Raw genomic sequence first — 22,033 nt, 5'->3', positions numbered from 1 at the left:
GTAGATTGGATAATGCATCTCACTTAAAAATTCTTAAGGTTATACTGTAATCATAATAAAGTACAAATCAAAGTTATATTTGTGATAACTGAATTCCAGAAAAAGAGGGATGCATTGAAACCTTTAAGCATTCCTATAAATAAATATAAACAGGACAAATACAACATACTGCTCTATGTAAGTTTCCAGAATTATATAGAGGCCTCTGATGTTTTCCTGTTTCCCTGGAGTACAAAAGGAGGTAATCAACAGAAAACATTCAGTGGTAGAATAGCATGCATCATCATGGTTAAGGTCACGGAGCTCTTCACAGCAAATTCAGTAAGCAAATGGTCCTTGACCTCCACAAGTTGGGAGATGGATATGAAAGATACAAAAAGCTGAATCTAGCACTTTCTAGTGTAGTGCCCATTTTAATAAAGTAGTGCCCATTTTAATAAAATTAAAAAATTAAGGCTACAGTAGGCACCCTGCCAGGAAGAGGGCACAAGTGTATCTCGCCACCATGGGTTGAGAAATACATTTTCTGAGAGGGAACAGCCAAATGCTGTTTCTAACAATACAATAAATGATTCTGACAATACAATGAAACCTAGCATTCGAAGTCACCTGCATTAATGTGGCATTCACAGCTGGGCTGCAAGGAAGAAGCCTCTTCTGAGGGCGAACCAGAAACAAAGGTGACCCAAACTTGCCAAATATGAATGTTAATTCCAAGGTCAACTGCAAAGTTAATTGAGCTTTATGCACTTGCTCATTAACTTTATGTTTGGTGTTGGTTAGAAAACACTCTGCTCTTTACGAAATACTGGGAGGCTTACGTTGTGTTTTGGAGTTGTTTTTCATCTATGCATCCTGGCACCCATGACGAGATGGGGGAAATTATGAACTCCAACATTTACTAGGGCATTTGTTTCTGCAAAAAATTTCAAGATTGGCCAAAAACAGACATTCCAACAGGACAACGATCCAAAACATTCACACAAATTGACAAAGGAATCATTAACTCTACATAAAATAAATGTTTTCAACTAGCCATCTCTATCTCCAGACCTCAGTTTAACTGAACATTAATGATCCAAGGCAGGATGTTAGTTCACCAACAAAAACCTAAGTGTCTAAAGAACTAAGAGCATTCCACCTTCTACATGGAAAGGCAGTGTTATCTATTTCAAAGAAGGTTTAACAAAATATAAACTATAGGGTGTGAATAAATGTGACACTTTTTTCTGTTCTGAAAGTACTCCATCCATTTTCTGCTTCATCCGATTTAGATCTGCAGGGGAGCCAGAGTCTATGCACTGGATTAATTATGATAAAAATGACTTTGTTCAGTGCAATGATATTAAGATTACTTACATTTATTGCCTGATGCGTTAATTTAAGCAAGAAATTTTAACTATCCTGTAAATCTTTCTGTTATTTGATATTTATTTGATGTTCCTATTTCATCAATGGTGTAAAATAAATTCAGAAGGCACTGTATATGAGCTTCAGATAGCCTTTTACAAAAAGTAAAAGCAGACAGATTTTAGATATTGATTCAATGTTTTCAGATAACAGCAAGTATGGTGCACTGATCAATTGGGGTTGGGAATCTCTAGGAACCTCACGATTCGATTTCAATTCAGGGTGCCACAATGCGATTATAAATCGATTCTCAATGCATCTAGATTTTTTTTCTATACATGATGATTGTTTTTCTTACTGTGTGACTGGAGTACGCGAGACATGAGCTGCCATTCATCGGTGATGTAGTGCACATAATAGTGATATAGGATTTTGGCCACACATCACAGGTTATTGCCTAATGATTCTAAAACTTGAGTTTTGGTGTCATTGTAGAGCGTTGGTATTGCTGTTTCACTAAAGTGACGCAGAGACAGTATGTAGTACCTCGACTACCATGTTTGCAACATTAAGCAAAAGCCCGGGTTTTCAACAACGGTATAGGGGCGCAAAACTTTTGCGATAAAACTTGCTATAGATAGATATTGCTGCAGATATTTGCTTCGCCCTTTCCGAACTATGTGGAAGCTCTGACACTTGCTTGAGGGTTCTCTGTTCGGCAGCAACAAGAACAAGCCGTTTTTCTTCCAAGTCCGGATGGAAACGTGATGTGATTTCAAATGATTGTTGTATTCCCAAAATATTTTATCTTGGTATGACACAGCGTGCACATAGCATGGTCTGGTTTTCTTCCCCAAACATAAAGAACACTGTGCTGTTGTAACTTCTAATAATGCATTACTTCACAAGGCTGTTGTTCCCAACAGTCATATTTCACACCAGCCTGACGTCATTTTACATTTTAAAGGTTTAAAACTTTAAGCTTCAAACCCCTCTTCTGAATGATTAACTTTTATGGCTATCTACATAAATAATATAAATATGGCTATCTCAGTTTCCTCTTATTTTCAAATCCCATATCATTTCATTATTGTACTTTTCACAATGTAGTACTCAGTATTTTATAACTACATGGTCATACTAAGACATACTATGTCTTAGTATGCAACAGTTTTTTTTTTCAGTCCATCTAAAAACTTCCAAGTTTAGTCCAGCTGGATTCACCAGTGTCAAACTTAAAAGACATCATCACTCAGTTCTGTACCAATAACACATGGTCATCAAAATGGGATACAAGAGGGAAAAATACTGGCACTTATTAAGAAAAAAAATGTCCCCCACAATTTTATATTACAGTCTTCAATACTAATTAATATAAAGTACAAATATGACTTTATACAGTGTAAACTGTTTTTCCAATGTCCATAGTAACATCTTACTCTTGGAAAAAAAAAATGATGTTGTAATCATTCACTTGCTAAGGAATTTTACATTACACATCTTCACACCTCTGATTCCATTTCCAAAAATGTGTAAATTAGCAAACATTCCGAGGTGAGATTGCACTTTGAAGGTTGATGTCTCATACATGCTGAAATACACAGTAACACTTAAAAGATACCAACTCCAAGACATTGCCTTACCTGTACATCATCAGAGGCCTTAGAATACGGCCTGACTGCAAACTGACAGTCCTCTGTTTCCACAGGAATCACCAGAGGGGGAGACGCAAGTAGCTCTGGAAAAGCAGCTCTGCTCACATTCATTGAATCAGGATTAACCTTGCCATCCTTTACAGTTTCACTCAGACTGAGGATAGAGTCCCTGATGTTGGAGATAATTTCATTGTTTTCTGCCAGCAATCTCTCCAAATGGTCAATCTTCTCCTGAAGTACGGATAGTTGCCCCTGAAAAATTAAATTTTAAGGAATTATAAAGAAAATAACATTTTACACATTTATTAACAGAGATACATATAATAAATATAAATCTGTGATACATTTCACAACTTAATGACTGCCTAAGCTTTCATTATGAGACTTAAATATTTGATGGCAGTCCCACTGGCAGTTTTCTTTTACCAGTTACTCTGGCTTTGCTATAGTGTTGCTAGGTTACACATCTTACATGAGTAAAAGACACTTCAGAACTTTAAATTAATATATGACTATCTAAAAATATTTGAACTCTTTCAGATTTAGCAAAATTGTAATACAAGTAGAACATTAATCTTTAATTTCACCCACAGTACAGGTACAGCACAAACATCTGCTATCCAGTGATTTGAAGCCAATGTCAGGTCAATCTGGCTCACATCTATAAGAAAATGTCATAAATAAAGGAAGGCTGTTCAGCCAGTCTCATTCATCAAAAGACGGGTGCTTTATCGTTCCAGAAAATGTTCTGTATTAAAACCTACTGGATAATTTTCAACCAAACATCTATAAGATTTCACATCAATTCATTTCTAAAACCCAAAAAAAAGGAAATCTTAGACTCATCCATCAATCCCAAATTACAAACGTGTTCATGGAGGATTTATCCGAAAAAAAGCAAGACGGATCTTGGGAACAAAACATGACCCAAATTCTGGGTGCAAGGTTTACAATTTGATTTGCTCGGAACATTTTGCAACCTACCACTTATTCCTTCTTGTTTTATGAAGTTCAGAAGTGTGACCAAAGGAGGCAATTAAAACAAAAAAAACCAAAGGTAATTGAAAAACCTTCATTTTTATCCTTGTATGTGCTATAATATAAATGAACATTTTTCTCACCATTTCTGAATTGGAATCAGGTACAATTCTTTTAAGTCCAATATTTGCAAATGAGTGACTCACTTGAGCTGCCGAAGTTCTCCAGCTGTGATATTCTATTGTTAGAATTCGAAGAATCTTAAAAATATTTGAGGAACTAACAGGGTGTGAAAAGAGGCAACTAAATTGCTAGATTGTTAGAGGTGTTAATATAGTGCTGTAGAGCTACATCTCTTCTTTGGTACCAATATCGTACAGTATATGGGTGCGCAGGGTGATTATTTTTCTCCCTTGCCTTGGAGAGACATTTGTCCTAATGGAATGGACCTATTGATGGACAGAGGGGGATTAGATCTAATAACAGCATCTACATAGCTTGGGAAAATCAGATAAACTGCCACAATGAATGGAGACACTGGATTCTTGATAACTGCTGAGCCAGAAATTCCATATCACAGCAACCAAACTCTTATCACTCCTACTGCACATAAACAGCTACCCTGTGCAGACAGCTAGAAGTATTACGTTTCTTGGTGTGCATATCACAGATGAACTCACTTGGACCATCAACACCACCTCCCTAGCTAAAAAAGCACAACAATGTCTCCACTTCCTGCGGCAACTGAGACGGGCAAACCTCCCTCCCCCTCTCCCCCCCATACTATCCACATTCTATAGAGGTACCATCGAGAGCATCTTGACAAATTGCATCATTGTTTGGTTTGGGAATTGTAAGTCCCTGAAACAGGAAACATCATTGGAGCCTCCCTTCCATCCATTCAGGACATATACCACAAACGCTGCACACACAAAGCCTCTAGTATTGTGGATAATTCCTCCCACCCCTCCTGCAACCTCTTTGCCCTTCTACCATCTGGTAAAAGGTATCACAGTATATGTGCCAGTTCAACCAGATTCCATAACACCTTTTATCCACAGGCTGTTAGGGTCCTCAACAAGCTCCTGGTACCGACTGCACCTACTACAAATCTGGGAACTTAGTTGTTTTTTTGCCTAATGTCAGGCACACTGTCTGATGTATTCTGTGCACAATCCTGTAAAGTAAATTGCACTATGCACATTGCACTTTATGTACCCTGTACCCTGTCAGAAATGTCTGTGCCTACATTGGCTAAAGCACTGTCTTGTCAGTGCTCCAGGTCACTGTATTCGTACCCTAGACCTGGAGAATGATATCTCGCTCCTCTGTTTACTTGTATATGGCTGGAATGACAAACTTGAACTTGAAGTTATGCCCAATAGCAAATTTAAAAGATGAACCACAAAACAGGGATATTGCAGTAGAGTTAAGTCGCAAAAACACAGGTGAGTTCCTGCACTGCATACAAACTTCACTACTTGTTTAAAACAAAACTTAAGAGGTTATGAAAACTGACAGGACTAATTTTAAATTTTAGTACCATTTCTTTTTAATTTAGTTTAGGAGATTAGACTTCCCCGTGGAGGATTATTTATTTTCTGAAACCAGTCTATTTTCCCACATCAAGATTTGTGTCTGTATCTGTGTACATTAGGGTTTGTCAATGGTACCATGTGGAAAAGATGGGATGCAGTGTTTTAGGCTCTGGACCTATCTCCAAGTGTACATAGTCCATAAATATTACCTTGTGTACCTTGCAAGTTTGAAGTTTAATGAATGGTCTTTTGCACTTTCTAGGGTATTTTATTATTTCAGAATGTGCTTATACTTAAGATAGTGTCAGATATGGACTGATATTTGACTATTAGTGCACTCCAAAGCGCTCAGAGAGTTTAAATATTTTTTGGATAGCATTAATGATCATTGAGTGCATCAAGGTATTATAGACAGGTCATACAGGATATATTGAAAATGATTTAGTAAGGACATACAGTGCAGTTCATAAGTATTTGAACAGTTCCACAATTTTTGTTGTTTTGGCTCTGTATACCAGCACACTGGATTTGAAATGAAACAATGACTATGAGGTTAAAGTGCAGAATGTCAGCTTTAATTTGAGGGTATTTACATCTACATTTGGTGAACCATATAGGAATTGCAGCCTTTTTTATACATAGTCCTCCCATTTTAGGGGACCAAACGTAATTGGACAAATGGCTGCTCAGCTGTTTCTTGGTCAGCTGTATGTTGTTGCATCATTAGTTCATGCACAAGACAGCTAACAAAAGGTCTAGAGTCGATTCTAGATGTGGCATTTGCATCTGGAGTCTGTTGCCGTTGTCTCAACATAAGGACCAAAGAAGTGTTAATGCCATTAAAGTGGGTCATCATGAGGCTGAAAAATCTGAATAAATCAATCAGAGACATTGACAAAACATTAGGTGTTTGACAAAATCAACTGTTTGGTACATTGTTAAGAAGAAAGAATGCACTGATAAGCTTAACAATAGCAAAAAACCTGGTAGACCACTGAAGACCACAGTAGTGGATGACCAAACAATACTTTCAATCGTGAAGAAAAACCCCTTTTCGACTGTTGAACAGATCAGTAACACTCTCCTGGATGTAGGCATAGATGTATCAAAGTCTACCAAAAAATACACCATCTTAATCTCAGAGGGTTCACCACAAGATGCAAACCACTGGAAGGAAAGGCTACAGAAAGGCCAGGTTACAGTTAGCAAAAAAGTACATAAAAAAGCCTCTAGAGTTCTGGGACAAAGCCTTATGGACAGATGAGATGAAGATTAACCTGTACCAGAGCGATGGAAAGAGAAAAGTATGGAGAAAAAATGGAACTGCACATGATCCAGAGCATACCACCTCATCTGTGAAACGTGGTGAAGGTAGTGTCCTGGCTTGGGCATGTATGGCTGCCAGTGGCTAGTGGACCTGGCTCACTTATCTTTATTGATGACGTGACTGCAGACGGCAGCAGCAGGATGAATTCTGAAATGTACAGAAGCATCTTATCTGCTCAGATCCAACCAAATGCTTCAAAACTCATTGGATGGCACTTTACCTTGCAGCAGGACAATGACCCCAAACATACTGCTAAAACTATGGAGGTTTTCAGGGCCAAAAAGGGGAATGTTTTTTAATGGCCAAGTCAATCACCTGACCTGAATCCCACTGAGCATGCATTTCACTTTCTGAAGACAAGACTGAAAGAAAAAAAACCCCGAAGCAAGCAGGAACTAAAAATGACTGAATTACAGGCCTGGCAGAGCATCACCAGGAGGGATACCCTTTCCCCAAGATACCCACCAATGTCTGGTGATGTCTATGGGTCGCAGACTTCAGGCAGTCATCAATTGCAAAGGATTTTGCAATTTTTACTTAAGATTAAGCCAAATTTTACTTAGATTATGTTAATGTCTCCAATTACTTTTGGTCCCATTAAATGGGGGGGACTATGTATAAAAAGGGGTGCAATTCCTATATCGTTTACCTTATATAAACATAAATACCCTCGAATTAAAGCTGACATTCTGCACTTTCTGACCTCATAGTCATGGTTTTATTTAAAATCCAACGTGCTGGCGTACAGAGCCAACACAGCAAATATTGTATCACTGTCCAAATACTTATGAACTGCAGTGTATATAGTATTAGATTCTGAACTCTTACCAAATGAATGACTCAAATAACCAGCCCAGTCACCTGATTTTTCATCCGACTAGATGGTATAAGACTACAAGGCTGAGGGCAAGGCTACAAGCAAAGCCTTCAGTCAATTAAATATAGCACAAATAGACTGATTATTCCTTCCACTGAACTTGTATCATTAAAACTGATGAAAAATGGTGTCAAATAGTTAATGCTGAAAAATATTGCAAATAGCCAAGTTGCATGAAAAGTTATAGCTGTAAATGTAATACATTGTATTTAACAATGAAGAATTAAATGGCTTATTTTAGGAGACGTTCAAAATTACTGAAAAAGAAAATCAACACCAAGCTTTTCAATTCAGAAGTTATCAGACTAATGCCAATACAATTATACAGCCTATATTTTACAGAAAGACAAAGACTCCAAAATAAATTACTATAACAAACATGAGTTTAATTACACTTTCTTATTCAGGAGTCAGAAAACAACAAAACCAGGCTAATTGCTATTCATCTAATGTTCTACAGCAACCTCTGGATGGAGCCTTGCAGGCTGATAACCGCTTGACCTTTGGAACAGCCTGAAAGGAAAATAGGATAAGGAAAAGAGGCAAAAAAAAACTGCTGTCACAAGTAATGGTGCCTGTCAGGTTATACAGATGACGTTTTAATTGCTTTAACAGCAAAGTGTTGCTACTCATTAATTAGGGCAAAGGCATTCATTAAATTTATTGTGAATGTATTCCAGTAACCAATACTCTTCTGCCGGAATTCACATTGCATATTTTAATAAAAATCAGCTTACTGCATCAAATACTTTTTATGCATTGCTCTGGCCTTTTGTGTTTCTTATTCACACAGATACACATACTGTATAATCCAGTGACAACATTGTCCAGGTACAATACATCCGAGCACATCCATGCCAGGTAGACCTGTCATGGTGAGGAATTACTATTGACCTAACATGCTTCTTATCTCCGAGTTCATTTACAAGGGTTATTTTTCTTCATTACACTTTTACCAGAATTGCAAACAATATTCACCTGAAAAGACCCAGGTAATCCCAGTACAAACCATTGTAGACAACTACACAGAGCGGGAAACTGATGCGATCAATGAAATTTCAGATGAACAGCTGGTAGGCAGTCGCTTAGATGAGCATGACTGGGAGAAGATTTCAAATACTGATTGCTATTTGACCATTCTATGACCATTGTTCCTGATCATATGACCCTGAGGTAATTTATGTTCTAGCTACAGGTAGAGGAGTACGAAACTCTCACGAAAATGTTTTGACTAACATACATTAATATGTATTCGAAAATTGTTTTCTTGCAAAGCCAAGCATGTTAGTCCATGTGCATACCAATCTTCTTTGCTGTTTTTTGTCTCTATACATTTCTAACACCACTTTATAATCATGGTCTCCAGCTTTTTGCATTGTATAGCTAATCAAATCTTTGAACAGAGGACCACAATGATAAAGGTATAAGAATACAGCAGAACACAGGAGTCGTTGTTATAACTAAAGTTTCTTCATTTTTTGCTGGTTGTGTAAAAGATGCGTAACTTTTTTGTTCAGTAGGACTGCTTTCTGCTTAAATATTTATTTTATTACTTAATGAACAAAAACCTGCAAATATTGTTCTCAGGTCTCAACCAGAAGTGTATTTGAGACACTCCTCCATGTGTTCAGTTTTGTGAATTAAGAGGTGTGCAGAAAAGACTCAAGTCTGCCGTTACTACTGCAATAATAGCAGGCAACTTGAGTATGACTGGATATTGCAGCTCCAAGCTGCAATGTTCTATAGCATTACACTGCAAATTACAAATTAAACTTATCAAAGGCAAGAAAGACAGTATATTAACTATGGAACAAAATAAAACCTGTTTTCCTTTGTACAGTTCCAGTTCATTGTGACCTAGTAAATTACTTGTACTAAAAGTTTACAAATGATTTTGAAAAAGCAAAATTATTTTTAAATAATATATTATTTATTATACCAAATAATTTAAATGAAACAGGGTTTGGCTCAATTTTTCTAATGTCTGTTACTATTCAAACTTAATCTGATTGATGAAACAAATTAATGACTGCTCAAAGAATTAACATTCTTTCATCAGATCAGAAAAGAGTAAATGCACCTTTTCCTCTATAGATCTAGTTTTACAGATGTTAAACCCTTCAAAGCTAACAAAGGTAATTCTCTCATATCAATTGATTTATTTTTTCTAAATGCATTATGAATTTTAATTTAAACATGTAACAAAACCTATTAAGCAAAGGCTGACTTGCATGATTCCCTACCTCGTAGTGCAGTGTGTCTTGCAAGAAAAAGAGAAATTGCTGCACAAAGGGCAATGATGGCAACCACAATTTCAACAACAATTGCACCTTAAAAGAAATCTACTTCAAGTTTACTAAATTAAATCATAAAACAAATGTAACTATTTTTTCACCAGAATAACCACAAAAAACACAACCTACATCATCAAAAACATCATAATGCATCATGTGCACACATAACCGTTATTGCAATGCAGCAGTATTGCAGTTTGCAACATTTCAAGCACATATACTGTAGTCAAGTTTCTGACTTCCATATGAATCTTAATGGCATGGACAATCACAGAATTTATTGTGAAAGCTTATAAAGTGAAATGCACATGCTAATTATTTTTAGCCTGTCGCCATGAGAGCAAGCACTCATTGTACCTACTATCCAGGCAAAGCAGAATTGTTTCACCTCAACACTAGCATGTGGAGGCTCTGAAGAGTTCACTTTCAAAATCAGACATTTACTACAAAGGTTGTTTTTCTTAACCTGCTATCATTAAAAGTGTCTCTTATCTTAAAACACTTAGGTATTTAATATGCACATATACATTAAAAGAAATATAAATAAATATAACATATAATGCACAACACTACCACGTCAAATACAATCCTTAAGGATTGCACTATATGTTGGCAATCATTTAACATCTAAATGTAAGTAATGATAATAAAACCGTGTATGCAGTACATATGGAGCTGAACATATTTATTCTATTTCTTAAAAGAAACATCTGTTTTTATACCAGAGGATGATATTTTGTTACAGAATGAAACATTAATTTCTTCCACTTCTCATATAATATTTTCCTGGCCAGTAGCAGACATAATTCTGTACCTAAAACAGAAAAGGCCCGTTTGACATATCTAGTGCAAGTAATAGGTTACATTTCTCACCCAATACTGTAATTGTAAGCAAATAATCTGCAAATAATCAACAAAATATGAAACATCTTCAGCATCATACAATGAATAAATTATTTCCCTGACTTGAATTAATAATTAGTCACCTCATTTATCAATGTTCTAAAAATCCAGCATTTAAAAGGTGATATTGTTTAGGAATTATGAAGCACTAGTTGTGAGATTAAGGACTTCTGACTTTCTTAGATCAAAATATGTATGGAATTATTCTTCAACTGAAAAAGTCATTCATTCAGCTTTAGGAAAAGAACCAAGTAACTTCTGAATTCATTACCTTTGTATAGCTCCCTATAAGACACAACAGATTCTGCATGTTCTGTAAATCCTGTTGGCCACCATTTTTGCAAACTTCCCTTTTGACTAGGGAAAGCCAAAATGGATTTAATTAGGCCTGTTCAGAAATTCTGTGCTCATTTTATTCTCTAAAACCTATATAAACATAAAATCTTCATATTTGTATACAAATTTATATTTGTATATGTATTTGACAAAAACAAAAACCCTTTGGCCAAGGTTAAAAATCTATAAATGCAGTGAAAGTCAAAACATTGTGGACCCCCTCAAATCCCTAGAAATCTATGCAACAACTAAAAAAATAATACATTGTAATTTAAGTCACAGTAAGCAAAACTCCAAGGTTAGCAATAACACCTGTGGCCTAACTTGTTCAAGTCACTAATTAAACTATATCAAACCAATGTAATAAATCAGAGGCGTGATTTCTTAATGTTTTATGAATACATTACTTGTACTTTGTGTGTTTCAGTGTGGGCAAGTTAAAATGCATTAATGAGCACAAAAGAGAGAATCATGAATTCTTTGCAAAACAGTGCTAATATGCAAATATTAAATTAGCACTTTTGCATTAAATTATTCTGAATTGCACCCAGTAATAATATATTATTTCAAAATCCAATGACTGTGTGCTGTAGTTGAGAAGCTGCTGCCATAAAACAGTGTGCTGTGCACTGATCCATAAAGGTCATTTGCAAATTTATGTGGACACAAACAAATCACAAACATGTCACTAAGCATTTAATTCTAAAAGTCAATGTCCCCTGAATGCGTGCTTGATTTTTATTATTGGATACTACAAGATTTATTGGCAGATCATGAGCCACGCATTCCAAGTATTTTCAAACTGTCATATTCTATAGTTTCATAAAATACCATCAAGATAAGTAAATCTGAGAAAGTGACGATGCAGTAATAATGACTTTAATATCATAGTTCCAGCTGCATACAACATTACTTGTAACTAATTTCTAATTGCATGCATATTAGGTTGAACGCTTAAGAGGCAAGTTAATTTCCTTTAATTAAAAGAACGGCATCAGTTCTGTTATAAGTGAATAACATTTTGAATGGATTTTTGAATAAAACCAAGGACTGGACTGTTCATACAACAATGGATTAAGTAAAATTAAGCATATTTTTCATGTTTCTGCTTTTCTTCCAACTGGTTTGAAAAAAAGGGTATTAACACCTTAGTAATCAAACTCATTTGTCCCTCTTTCATTCACACAATACACAAAGCCTTGCTTACTCATCATTCAACTCAGTAGCAACTACAGAGAAGGATCAGAAGAAAAAAAAACAAAGCAACATTTACAAATGACTCCTCATGTTTCAATTGCATTCAATTTGATTTTTTTATGGTTAGAACACATGAAATGTGAGGAATGGCTCATTTCGAGAGGCTCTTTCCTAGACCATGATCTGTAGGCAAGCCAACATATTCACCAGTTTTGCATCACAAAATATTTCTCTTCCATCTACTAAAAGCATGAAGTGGTGATTCCCAGTGATCTGCAGGGGAAAAACAAAACGGTAATAACCTAAGACTAGGGCTGGATGATACGGCCTAAAATGTATATAACAGTATAATTTAAAATTTGGATGGTAATGATATACATATGATAAATAATTTTTTCTTATAATTTCCAAATATCAGCAAGATGAACATTTTCAGAATTATATAACTGGAGCTGAAATACGGCAGAAATTTAATTTATGACGGGTCAATAGTGAAAATTTCCAAACCCTGCTTTGCGACAATGCTGGAGGCCAATCTAAGTAAACATCAAAATCCATTCTCTACTGGTATAAAACAAGGTATGATATCTTGAAATCCATATCGTGGCACATTCCTACCGGTATACTGTCTATACTGATTATACTGCCCACCTCTACCTAATATAATCATGTGTAACTCTTTTGTATTACATTGGATGTTATATCATTGTTCTCGAAGGTGCTTGTGCAATAGATCCTTTTTTTGAATTTAGTGAAGAGTTTTTGCAAGGGGAAACTGATATTTGCATATATGATTGTACGGTTACACAGTAAGAATCCCTAAATGGATCAGTGGATTTTATCTGGCTTAAGAGAACTGACAGATGATCAAAATGACAATGAGAAATGAGCAAATGAAACAAAGCACAATGAAATGATGTGAAGAGTGTAAGGAAACTACTGCAGTGAATAAGTGAAACTGTAATTTTCTTAAACTGAAACTGGGAATGAACCATCACCAGCATATGTTGTGTGCTAGGTTCTGCTGAATAAAAGCTTAAAGCCCACTCATCTACACCATTATCCTGAGACTAAGCACAGGGAATACATGTCCCAGTCAATTTAAGTTTTTAAAACAAGCTCAAATAATTCCACAGTATTAAGAAAATTATGGAAAACATATGAAGGCTGTGATAATGCTGACATGGTGGAGGCCTCATACCAAGGCTAATGGCAAAGACTGGATCCACTCACAATCAGGGAAGTGCTGATATTGCCAGTGGTTGTTTTGCAAATTAACATGATTTCACTGCCTGATCACAGATCAATACATAGTCAAGAAGCATACCTGATCAGATCAACAATGAGAAAACAAGCCACTCCGTTTTATATTTAATAAAATTAAACTGGATGAATACACTGACACTACAAACTTTGTAAAGTTTATTTCATATTTATGGAATGAATACAATGGAGAGGTATACTGTCTATGGTAAGGTTTTTCTAACTGGCTGTGCTTTGGGACCTGTTTTTGATCTTAATGAAAATAAGATTGATTCGTGTGCAATGTTATGGTAAGAGCAATAGCTTCACTAGCAATATCCATACACTGCAGCATCCATAAGTAGCAAAAGAAATTTGTCCAAGACCATTGTCGTGGTTTTTTAATATGAATACCTCCACTGAATCTGTGAATATCTGCAGCTCTAAGATGGCAAATTCATCTTAAGGAGAGTTAACCTTAACACACTGATATCCACTTACTGCCCCAGGGAAAGGTAGTCACTCAAATATTTAAGCTGTGTGATGATGTGAGAATTTTTTAGCTTAATTAAAAGTTTAAACGTTAAAACAAATTGGTATAAATGGTTAATATTTTCAATCACTTCAGTGACCTCAATATGTACTGTATATTCAGGGAAAATTTGTGACATTCTTGCAGGATACGCAGGAAATAAAAGCTGTGATAAAAAATAGCGATGGGGGCAAAATGCCTTTGGAAGTCAAATTGCTACTCTCTTGGGAATTTTTTTGGGGGGGTCAGAGCAGAAATGCAGTTTCAACACAGAGAATCATATAATCTGAAAGCACCTTCAAAGTTGTTTTTGAGTATGTGTTGAGCATGTGTGTGTTTTCAACACAAAATCCGACTAGATACAAAAGCTATTTGCAAGCATCATGAGCTCACAAACCTGACTTCACATGAGCAAGACTGTCTTGTGGACCCCTCTTGTGATGGTGCTTTATAGCTGGATTGTTCTTGAGAACACCTCAATATGTTTTGATTTAAAGTTGCTTCGGATTACCCAGTACTATCTGAAAAAGCAGTCAAGTTGTCTGATGCCTTTTTGGACATAACTCACCTTTGTGAAGCTTGCGAAGATTATTGCATTGAATACTAAATATTAGAATAAACCTCACACGGTTTGACATCTTCAAAACATTGATCCATCCATTTTCTAACCACTTTATCCAATACAGAGTCACAGAGAAATCAGAGTCTATCCCAGCAAGCAAAGGGCACAAGACAGGATACCCTGAGGAGGACACCAGTCCATCACTAGGCACAAAGACATATACATGTACACACTCACAGCAGGGCCAATTTACCCCGAAGTCAATTAAACTTTCAGTTTGTCTTTGGATTGTGGGAACAGACCAGAAAAACAAAATGGAAACCCAAACAAACATGGGGAAACATACAAAATCCAACAGATAGAACCCAGGGCCCCAGTAACCAGAACAAGCAATATGCCAATATAACATCCACTTCAAAATATCAGCCTTCTAATTAGGTAAGATATTTTTTCCTACTGGTAAATCTACAGTGATTAATTAATGTGCTGTGTGCAACCAATTTGTAAGTAAGTGTAATACATTATTAAATACATGATCAATTATTGGATTTTTTTTTCATTTTCATGATATATAAGCTTATATAAATCCAACAACCATGGGCGATTAGTGATCCGCTAAATTATTTCATCAGTCAGAATGTGTGCCATCAAAAAGGCTTTGGTCTAGAGTAACATGTACTTGTCTTACAAATCCACAAACTGGAAACACATTCAATATTCCATTATGTAACTGTTCTTGTCACTATTCATAAAAAAGAATGGACAAATTATATGGTTTTCTTCCTTCATAAGTTATTGTCGTTCATTATACTTGCCATGCTCTCACAAACCGACTGCTCTATAGGGAGCTCTGAACTATTTGTTGAGAACAAGGTGATGAATACACTAATGGGAAAACATTCACCTGAAAAATAAAAACATGACTATTTTAAATGTGTATTCTGCAATATAAAAAAAACACTGTCAATGGGTAACAGAAATTCAAAGGTTAATACTGTTCTCTTAGGGGAGTTAAGATGTTTTTCTTGGAAGAATTAGAGAAGAAAATACTCATACACAAGAAAATCACCAAAGAGAGAGCTGCAGCTAAAAAAATAATAAATTGGGTAACTAACTCAGTCTTATGGCAGCACACATCATTCACTGGGCAATTTTAAATAATATTCAGTAGCAAGCCTATATATCTTGCTTTGAGATTTTCCAGAAATATTTTCACTCAGCTTACTATATACAGTACATGGTTATTACCTTACTGGCTTACCTAGCGGACACTGGATGGCATGCCAAAATATGTGTGGATCATAGTGTATCAGAATGACTCAGTACAATCAAAAGCTGAAGCAACTTCTTCGACAACCTGCAATAGGTCTTGATTTGAACATATTCCATAGCCAATCCAGGGAAATCATTGCCACTTTCAATAATCACTTTTAAGAATAACTTAAAACAATATAAACTTTCCTAGCAAAACCTGGATATTAGAGAGTAACTCAGAGTAATAAATTACTTCAAGAAGTCAGACAATCTAATATTATGAATAGCTAAAATTAGAAAACAAGATTGACAAATATGTGCGCTCTACAATGTACATCCATCATCCATTCCCAATGCTCTCCGGGAACACTGAGCTGTCACCGTTTGCCATCAGATTCAGCATTTTCTGGATGTAATTCATATAAAATTAACAAATGTGTCCTTCTTTTCATGCACATGAAACTAACTACACAGCTTCATATGGGGGAGAAAGTTTAAAAAGTAAAAAGTACATATAGCATGGCTACACTGCCAGAAACTGAAATATGACATACAGCACAATTAAAAATAGTTAAGATCCTGAAGATTTCTTCTCCTCCTTGCAGCATTACACACCTTTTAAAATGTCCTTTTTCAGATGCAAGCATGAATATACGACTAAATTATTAACAGTTTCTTACCAAGATAAATTGTCCAAAGACACACCTGCCTATCTCACCAGTAGAAGCAGAATTTGCATTTACAGCAATCGTACAGCAGCTTTTTCACTGAGAAAAGGTCTGACATTCAGTCCTTAGTTCCTTTGTTACGCAGAACTTCTTGACTTCCATAATACTCAAAAAAGACAAAAGCAAATAATTAGTTACTACATCACGTGATTTAAAAAAAATAACAAAGGCCTCCAGGACTTTGATAGTAGACAAGGGGAGGATTTTAAATTAAAATTAAACAGAAGCCTTTTCCTTCTACATACAGTCTAAGTAAAAGGATAAAAGTATTCAATATGAACCATGTAAAACTGTAAATAAGCCAAATACATAAGTACTCATGTGCTACATGCATATTCATTTAATCACTTTCTGAAATTTGAATTACTTTTTCTATTCTAAATAAAGTTCAACCAAATCATTTAAATTTTAAGTTTATTTTCTTTCTGCATCCACATTGTCTGTTGCTATATAAGTAGCTATTTTCCAAAATAATGTGCAACTATTGTTCTGGAGCAAAAAGGCTTTGAAAATTCTCTTCTTAGTTTAAAAATGAGTAACCAACGGCTCCAACACAACCTTGCAAGCAAATTTATGACTTATGTACTATACGCAGCTTAAACCCATAAATAACCATTGTTTTTTATTAGCTTACATCCGGGTCAAAGGCATCCTCTTGTACCCTGTTAAAAACAAACATGTGCAGCTTCCCTCTCAGAGCTCAGCACTGATGTGGGCGGGGCCCAGGCTGTCTTGGGCCTTCTGTCAGGATACATCTGCTGTTTTTGTACCAAACAGAAAGAGACCAGCAGAAGTGCAGAGGGGCCACACATTTCTTTTCCACTTCAAGTTAAACAGTGTTATTGTCTGTAGCTCGATGATGATGATAATAATAATAAGGGTAGGTTAAAGGGAAACTGCAGACCCATTATTATTGTTGTTGTTGTTATTATAATGGATATATTATTCTTCTTTTCATATTTGTTTTTGAATATTATTTTTTTTATTTTGAAAGAAAAACCTTGTCAGAACCTGGCTTTATAAAACCTCCTACATAATTGTCTTTGTTGCATCAGTTTCAGATTCTTACCCTCACAAAAATGGTAGTGGTAGACATACTGGAGGAGCACTGGAAAAGGATCTGGGTCTTTTCAAGTGCTATAATTTGAGAAATTGACATTTCAAGAAACAAAATTAAATGTTTTCCTGTTGTTGTTTTTTCCCCTTTTGGATGTTTCTTTTTAGTGTTTGTAATAAGTAAGACATCAAAAACCTTTATCAGACTATGTGGCCTACAACACATGATGTGATGACAAAATTTTACAATGCTGTGTATTTCTAGAACAGATGTCTTGACTGTGTGGACAGAATGCACTGAAATATAGCCTGACTATTATGTTGCATACATGCTACTGACATACAGAACCATATTATTTTCACTTAAGCATATAGTCCACCCATCGACCACCACTTGATTCAAGCAAATCTAAAAAGAGACAATTAAGCTAGACCCAATTAACCACATGGAATGACAGAGAAATCAACAGACCAATTCCTCACAAGGCATATACTTTTGTTAACCTTTAGGATCCTTGGAAAGGGTGGCACAGTGGTGCAGTGGTTAGCCTCCAAGTGCTGGGGCCCTGGGTTCAATCCCAGACCTGGGGTGCTATCTGTGTGGAGTTCGTATGTTTCCTCCAACAGCCAAACATACTGGTAGGTTACAGGTAAACTGCAGACCCAATATTATTATTAAATCTCGGTAGCAAAAAAATTCATTGACGGCATAGAAACATTTTAGAAATTTTAAATTAAGCATAAAATTGTGAACTTTGTGGAAGTTCTGTATAGTAAACAGGTTGTTGCAAACTCCTGATCTCACCACGGGTGAAAGTGAGAGCTCCCATGAATTGTGACGTGACGCTAGGCACTGTAATGACTAATGTAATGTGATGCACAAGCAAATAAGTACAGGTTGTGCAGCAGACGTTTCACCGCAGAAATGATCCAACTTGAGCCAACAAGTAAGTTCCATTTATTAGCTAAACCATCTAGAAGTCGGGAGCAATATTTCTGTTGGATTAAAAGAGATGTATTCACAAGCCTGCTTGTTAACAACGTATTAGGGCCACTTCACCTCACCAGACGTTTTGTTGACACACTCTGAATCGCAGAATATGGTGCTGCACATGCCTGGAAATTTCACCTATTGTGATGTAAATTGGAGGTTTTACAGGTGACTGTGTATTATACTTTTACTGTGGATTAAATACACTTTTCAATGCCGATTCTTTCTAACCCTGAAATATAAAAATGGAATTGCAGTTCCTGTTTAATTTAATTTAGGAAAACTGACCCCAGAGTGTCCATAACTGTGTCTGCCCTGCGATGGACTGGCTTCCCGCCTGGAGTGTACCCAGCCTTGCACCTGTAGCTTGCAGGCACCCCCACGACCCTGATTTAGAAGAATCGGTTCGAAAATGAATGGATAGATGGGCACCATGGAAGATTAAATGGATAAATTATTAAATGGAGCCACAGGCAAAACCTTAACAATGTACCTAAAACCCTTCAATATGAAGTAATTATTCTCAACACAGAAGTTATTTATTGCATGGCTCTATTAGCTTGATTTAATGTACACATGTTAAGAATATTTTTACAATACATTACTGCATCCAAATGAGTCTATAAGGTTTCCCAAGAGGGTATCCATTAAAAAATTGCTTAACTATAATAAACATAGAGGATGGTCAGATTATGACAAGATGGATACATGTTTATAGTTTATAATAGCACTGCCTGCCAGAATTGAAGGAAATTACACTGCCACCCCATAACTGTACAAAAAGCTGGATTCAACAAAGAGACAGAAGCACCAAAAATTGTGCTTGAGGAATTACCACCCTAAGACACAACTGCTGTTTACTTTTAGGCAGAATTACAAGAGAAGATGCTTTCAGCAGCCAGAAAAGCTCTTGCAGTTTTTAGGATGTGTTAATGGAAAGGCTTATGAGACTGATATCTTCACTGGGCCTGCAGAGCTGTGTCATACAGCATGGAATTGAAACTGTTAACTAGATCTTCGACACATGCTGAGATCCTCTTTCACGCCTTTAGTTCTTCCTACCTTGTAACCACGATACTGCATTTATTAGTATCTTCCCAAATTCCATTAGAAAGCCCCAGTTGGTACAAAATGCAGTAGTTACAGCAGTTACCAGTTAAGGACAGCATGAACACACAACTCCTTAAGGTCTACCCAACAGCTTTTGAATCACATTTAAAGACCTCTCCTTCCCTGTTGAACTTTGAGATATCAAACCTAATTATCTATCTTATCTGACAGCAGCATTCTCTTTCTTCCTTTTCTATATATTGAATCAAGCTCATGGGGAGCCATGTACAATGCATTAGTATACATCTAATGTTACTAATGAAAGCACAATAGTTTGGCTCTCTTAACAATAAGCATATGAAGTGGTCGGCAAGTAAATCAATCCACTTTGGATGGTTAATTTTCTTTTTTGATTAGTAGAAGTTGACTGTAGCAAACTCATGTTGCCATGTATTACATCTTTATTGTTTACTATTGTTTAATTCCAAAGTCATGACCTGGAGAGTTAGAATCCTGCAGGTCATTCCTTATAGTAGTACATACTTCCCTGAAAATGCACTTTACATGAAAAAAGCCTAAAGCCCACAATGGAAAAAATGGCATATGAATTAGTGTAATTTCAACAGTAAAATAAAAGCCTATAGATACTGCAATCTTGATCAGTTTACACTTCAACTTAAGTACATTTATATGTCCTTTATATTTATTTGTAAATCATCAAACTGTAAAAAAGCAAAGTAATTGATACTTCTGAGCAATTTGATGTTTTGCCTTTTTAAATTGTTCAGTGTCATCACATGTGCAGTCTGTTAACCCACATGCCCAAACAATGCAGTCTTAAAATAGTACTTTATTATAAATTAAAATTGGCTTGAAGATTTTACTTGACTAATCTAGCAGCTGTCAGCTAACAAATGAACTGCAATACTTCAATATTATTTATCTGCATGTACTGTCAAAGCACTGGGCACAATTTTATATCAGAATCCAGGGGAACTTCCTTTAGCTGACATCTCACTTAACTGAATACACTGCTTTTTATCCAGGAAGTTGTGAAATCCAAGTTGTACAATGCCCAAAGCATTGGAAACTACTGATCAAGCACATCCTTTGAATGTTTAATCATAGTCCTATCTATTTAGGGTATGTTTAAAAGTCCCATTCAAAACAAATTCAGAATGTTAGCTCTGGAGACGTACAAGACTGTGAAAAAACAATGTTACGCTGCTGATAAAAAATGCTGGATATATGTGCTTTAATGTTCATTTTTACAAATCACCAGATATACGCTGTCCAATTAGATTGAAGGACTTCATTTTATGACATCTGTACTACACCAAGTGATGAACTGTATGTGGGTGAAAACAGCAGTTTTAATTTTAAAAGGGAATCAGTGAAATAAACAATCTCCCTGGGAACCTCCAAGCTTCAGCTCAATTTAACTCGCTTTATCCCCCCTCTCCGAGCTGCACTCTTGTGAATAGTAAGATTGTACACAGTCAGGTTTACAAAGCAGTTAATGTTCCTTGCTCCTACTGCAACAGTAAATGCCTGGGGGCAATGGGTAAAACAGTGTAGTTGGCAGACTCTGGAGATTGATAAGTAGTGTTTTCTGTCTGAATTGCTGTGCCTCACAACCTCGAGAGCTTCCTACTGCACAAGAGTGCTTCTGCTAGTTGTCATTTGCCTTCTTTTGAAATGTTTTACTTGGTCTATCATTATACAGACAGGGAAATTTTAAAGAGTCATATAAGGACACAGGCTGTTGTATGTGTCTTAAATTAAAAGTAAAATGAAATAAATTGTCAATGACACTTAAAACTCATCAAGTGTGTAAAACATAAAAGAGCCTGATTACAATGGACACAATAGTAATGTTACTTTCCAGCATACCAAAAGGAATGGAAAACCTTGGTGGAGAGGTCACCCTAAATGACAGAACGTGATCAACAAAGTATGTTATCAAGAAACTACATTCTTGCAAAAAACTTCTCCTTAAAATCTTAAGCTTTGGAATGTTTACAAGTTGGTGTTTTTTTCTCCAGGATAACACCATCCAAGACCGTCTCAGGAACACTCAACAATGGTGAAGCTTATATGCTCTGGTCATCTTATTGAATGCTTTGTCTCAAAGGAAGTTCTGGACCAGCCTCACTGATGAGG

General features: G+C 36.0%; 1 protein-coding gene across 3 annotated transcripts in view; it reads right to left on the bottom strand.

Annotated features, from left to right (window-relative positions):
• Positions 1-22,033, bottom strand: part of man2a1 (mannosidase, alpha, class 2A, member 1) — a 258,837-nt gene that overhangs the window by 232,647 nt on the left and 4,157 nt on the right. For all 3 annotated transcript variants that reach the window (XM_088629350.1, XM_088629351.1, XM_088629349.1), the window contains one exon: positions 2,994-3,257. In XM_088629350.1, the coding sequence (XP_088485476.1) occupies positions 2,994-3,257 (264 nt within the window). The remainder of the gene's footprint in view (positions 1-2,993; positions 3,258-22,033) is intronic.

This window comes from Lepisosteus platostomus, chromosome 4 (assembly GCF_059453375.1).
Source record: "Lepisosteus platostomus isolate fLepPlt1 chromosome 4, fLepPlt1.hap1, whole genome shotgun sequence".
Classification (NCBI taxonomy): domain Eukaryota; kingdom Metazoa; phylum Chordata; class Actinopteri; order Semionotiformes; family Lepisosteidae; genus Lepisosteus; species Lepisosteus platostomus.
Note: the sequence above shows the minus strand (reverse complement) of the source record. Positions and strands in the feature narration are given on the sequence as shown.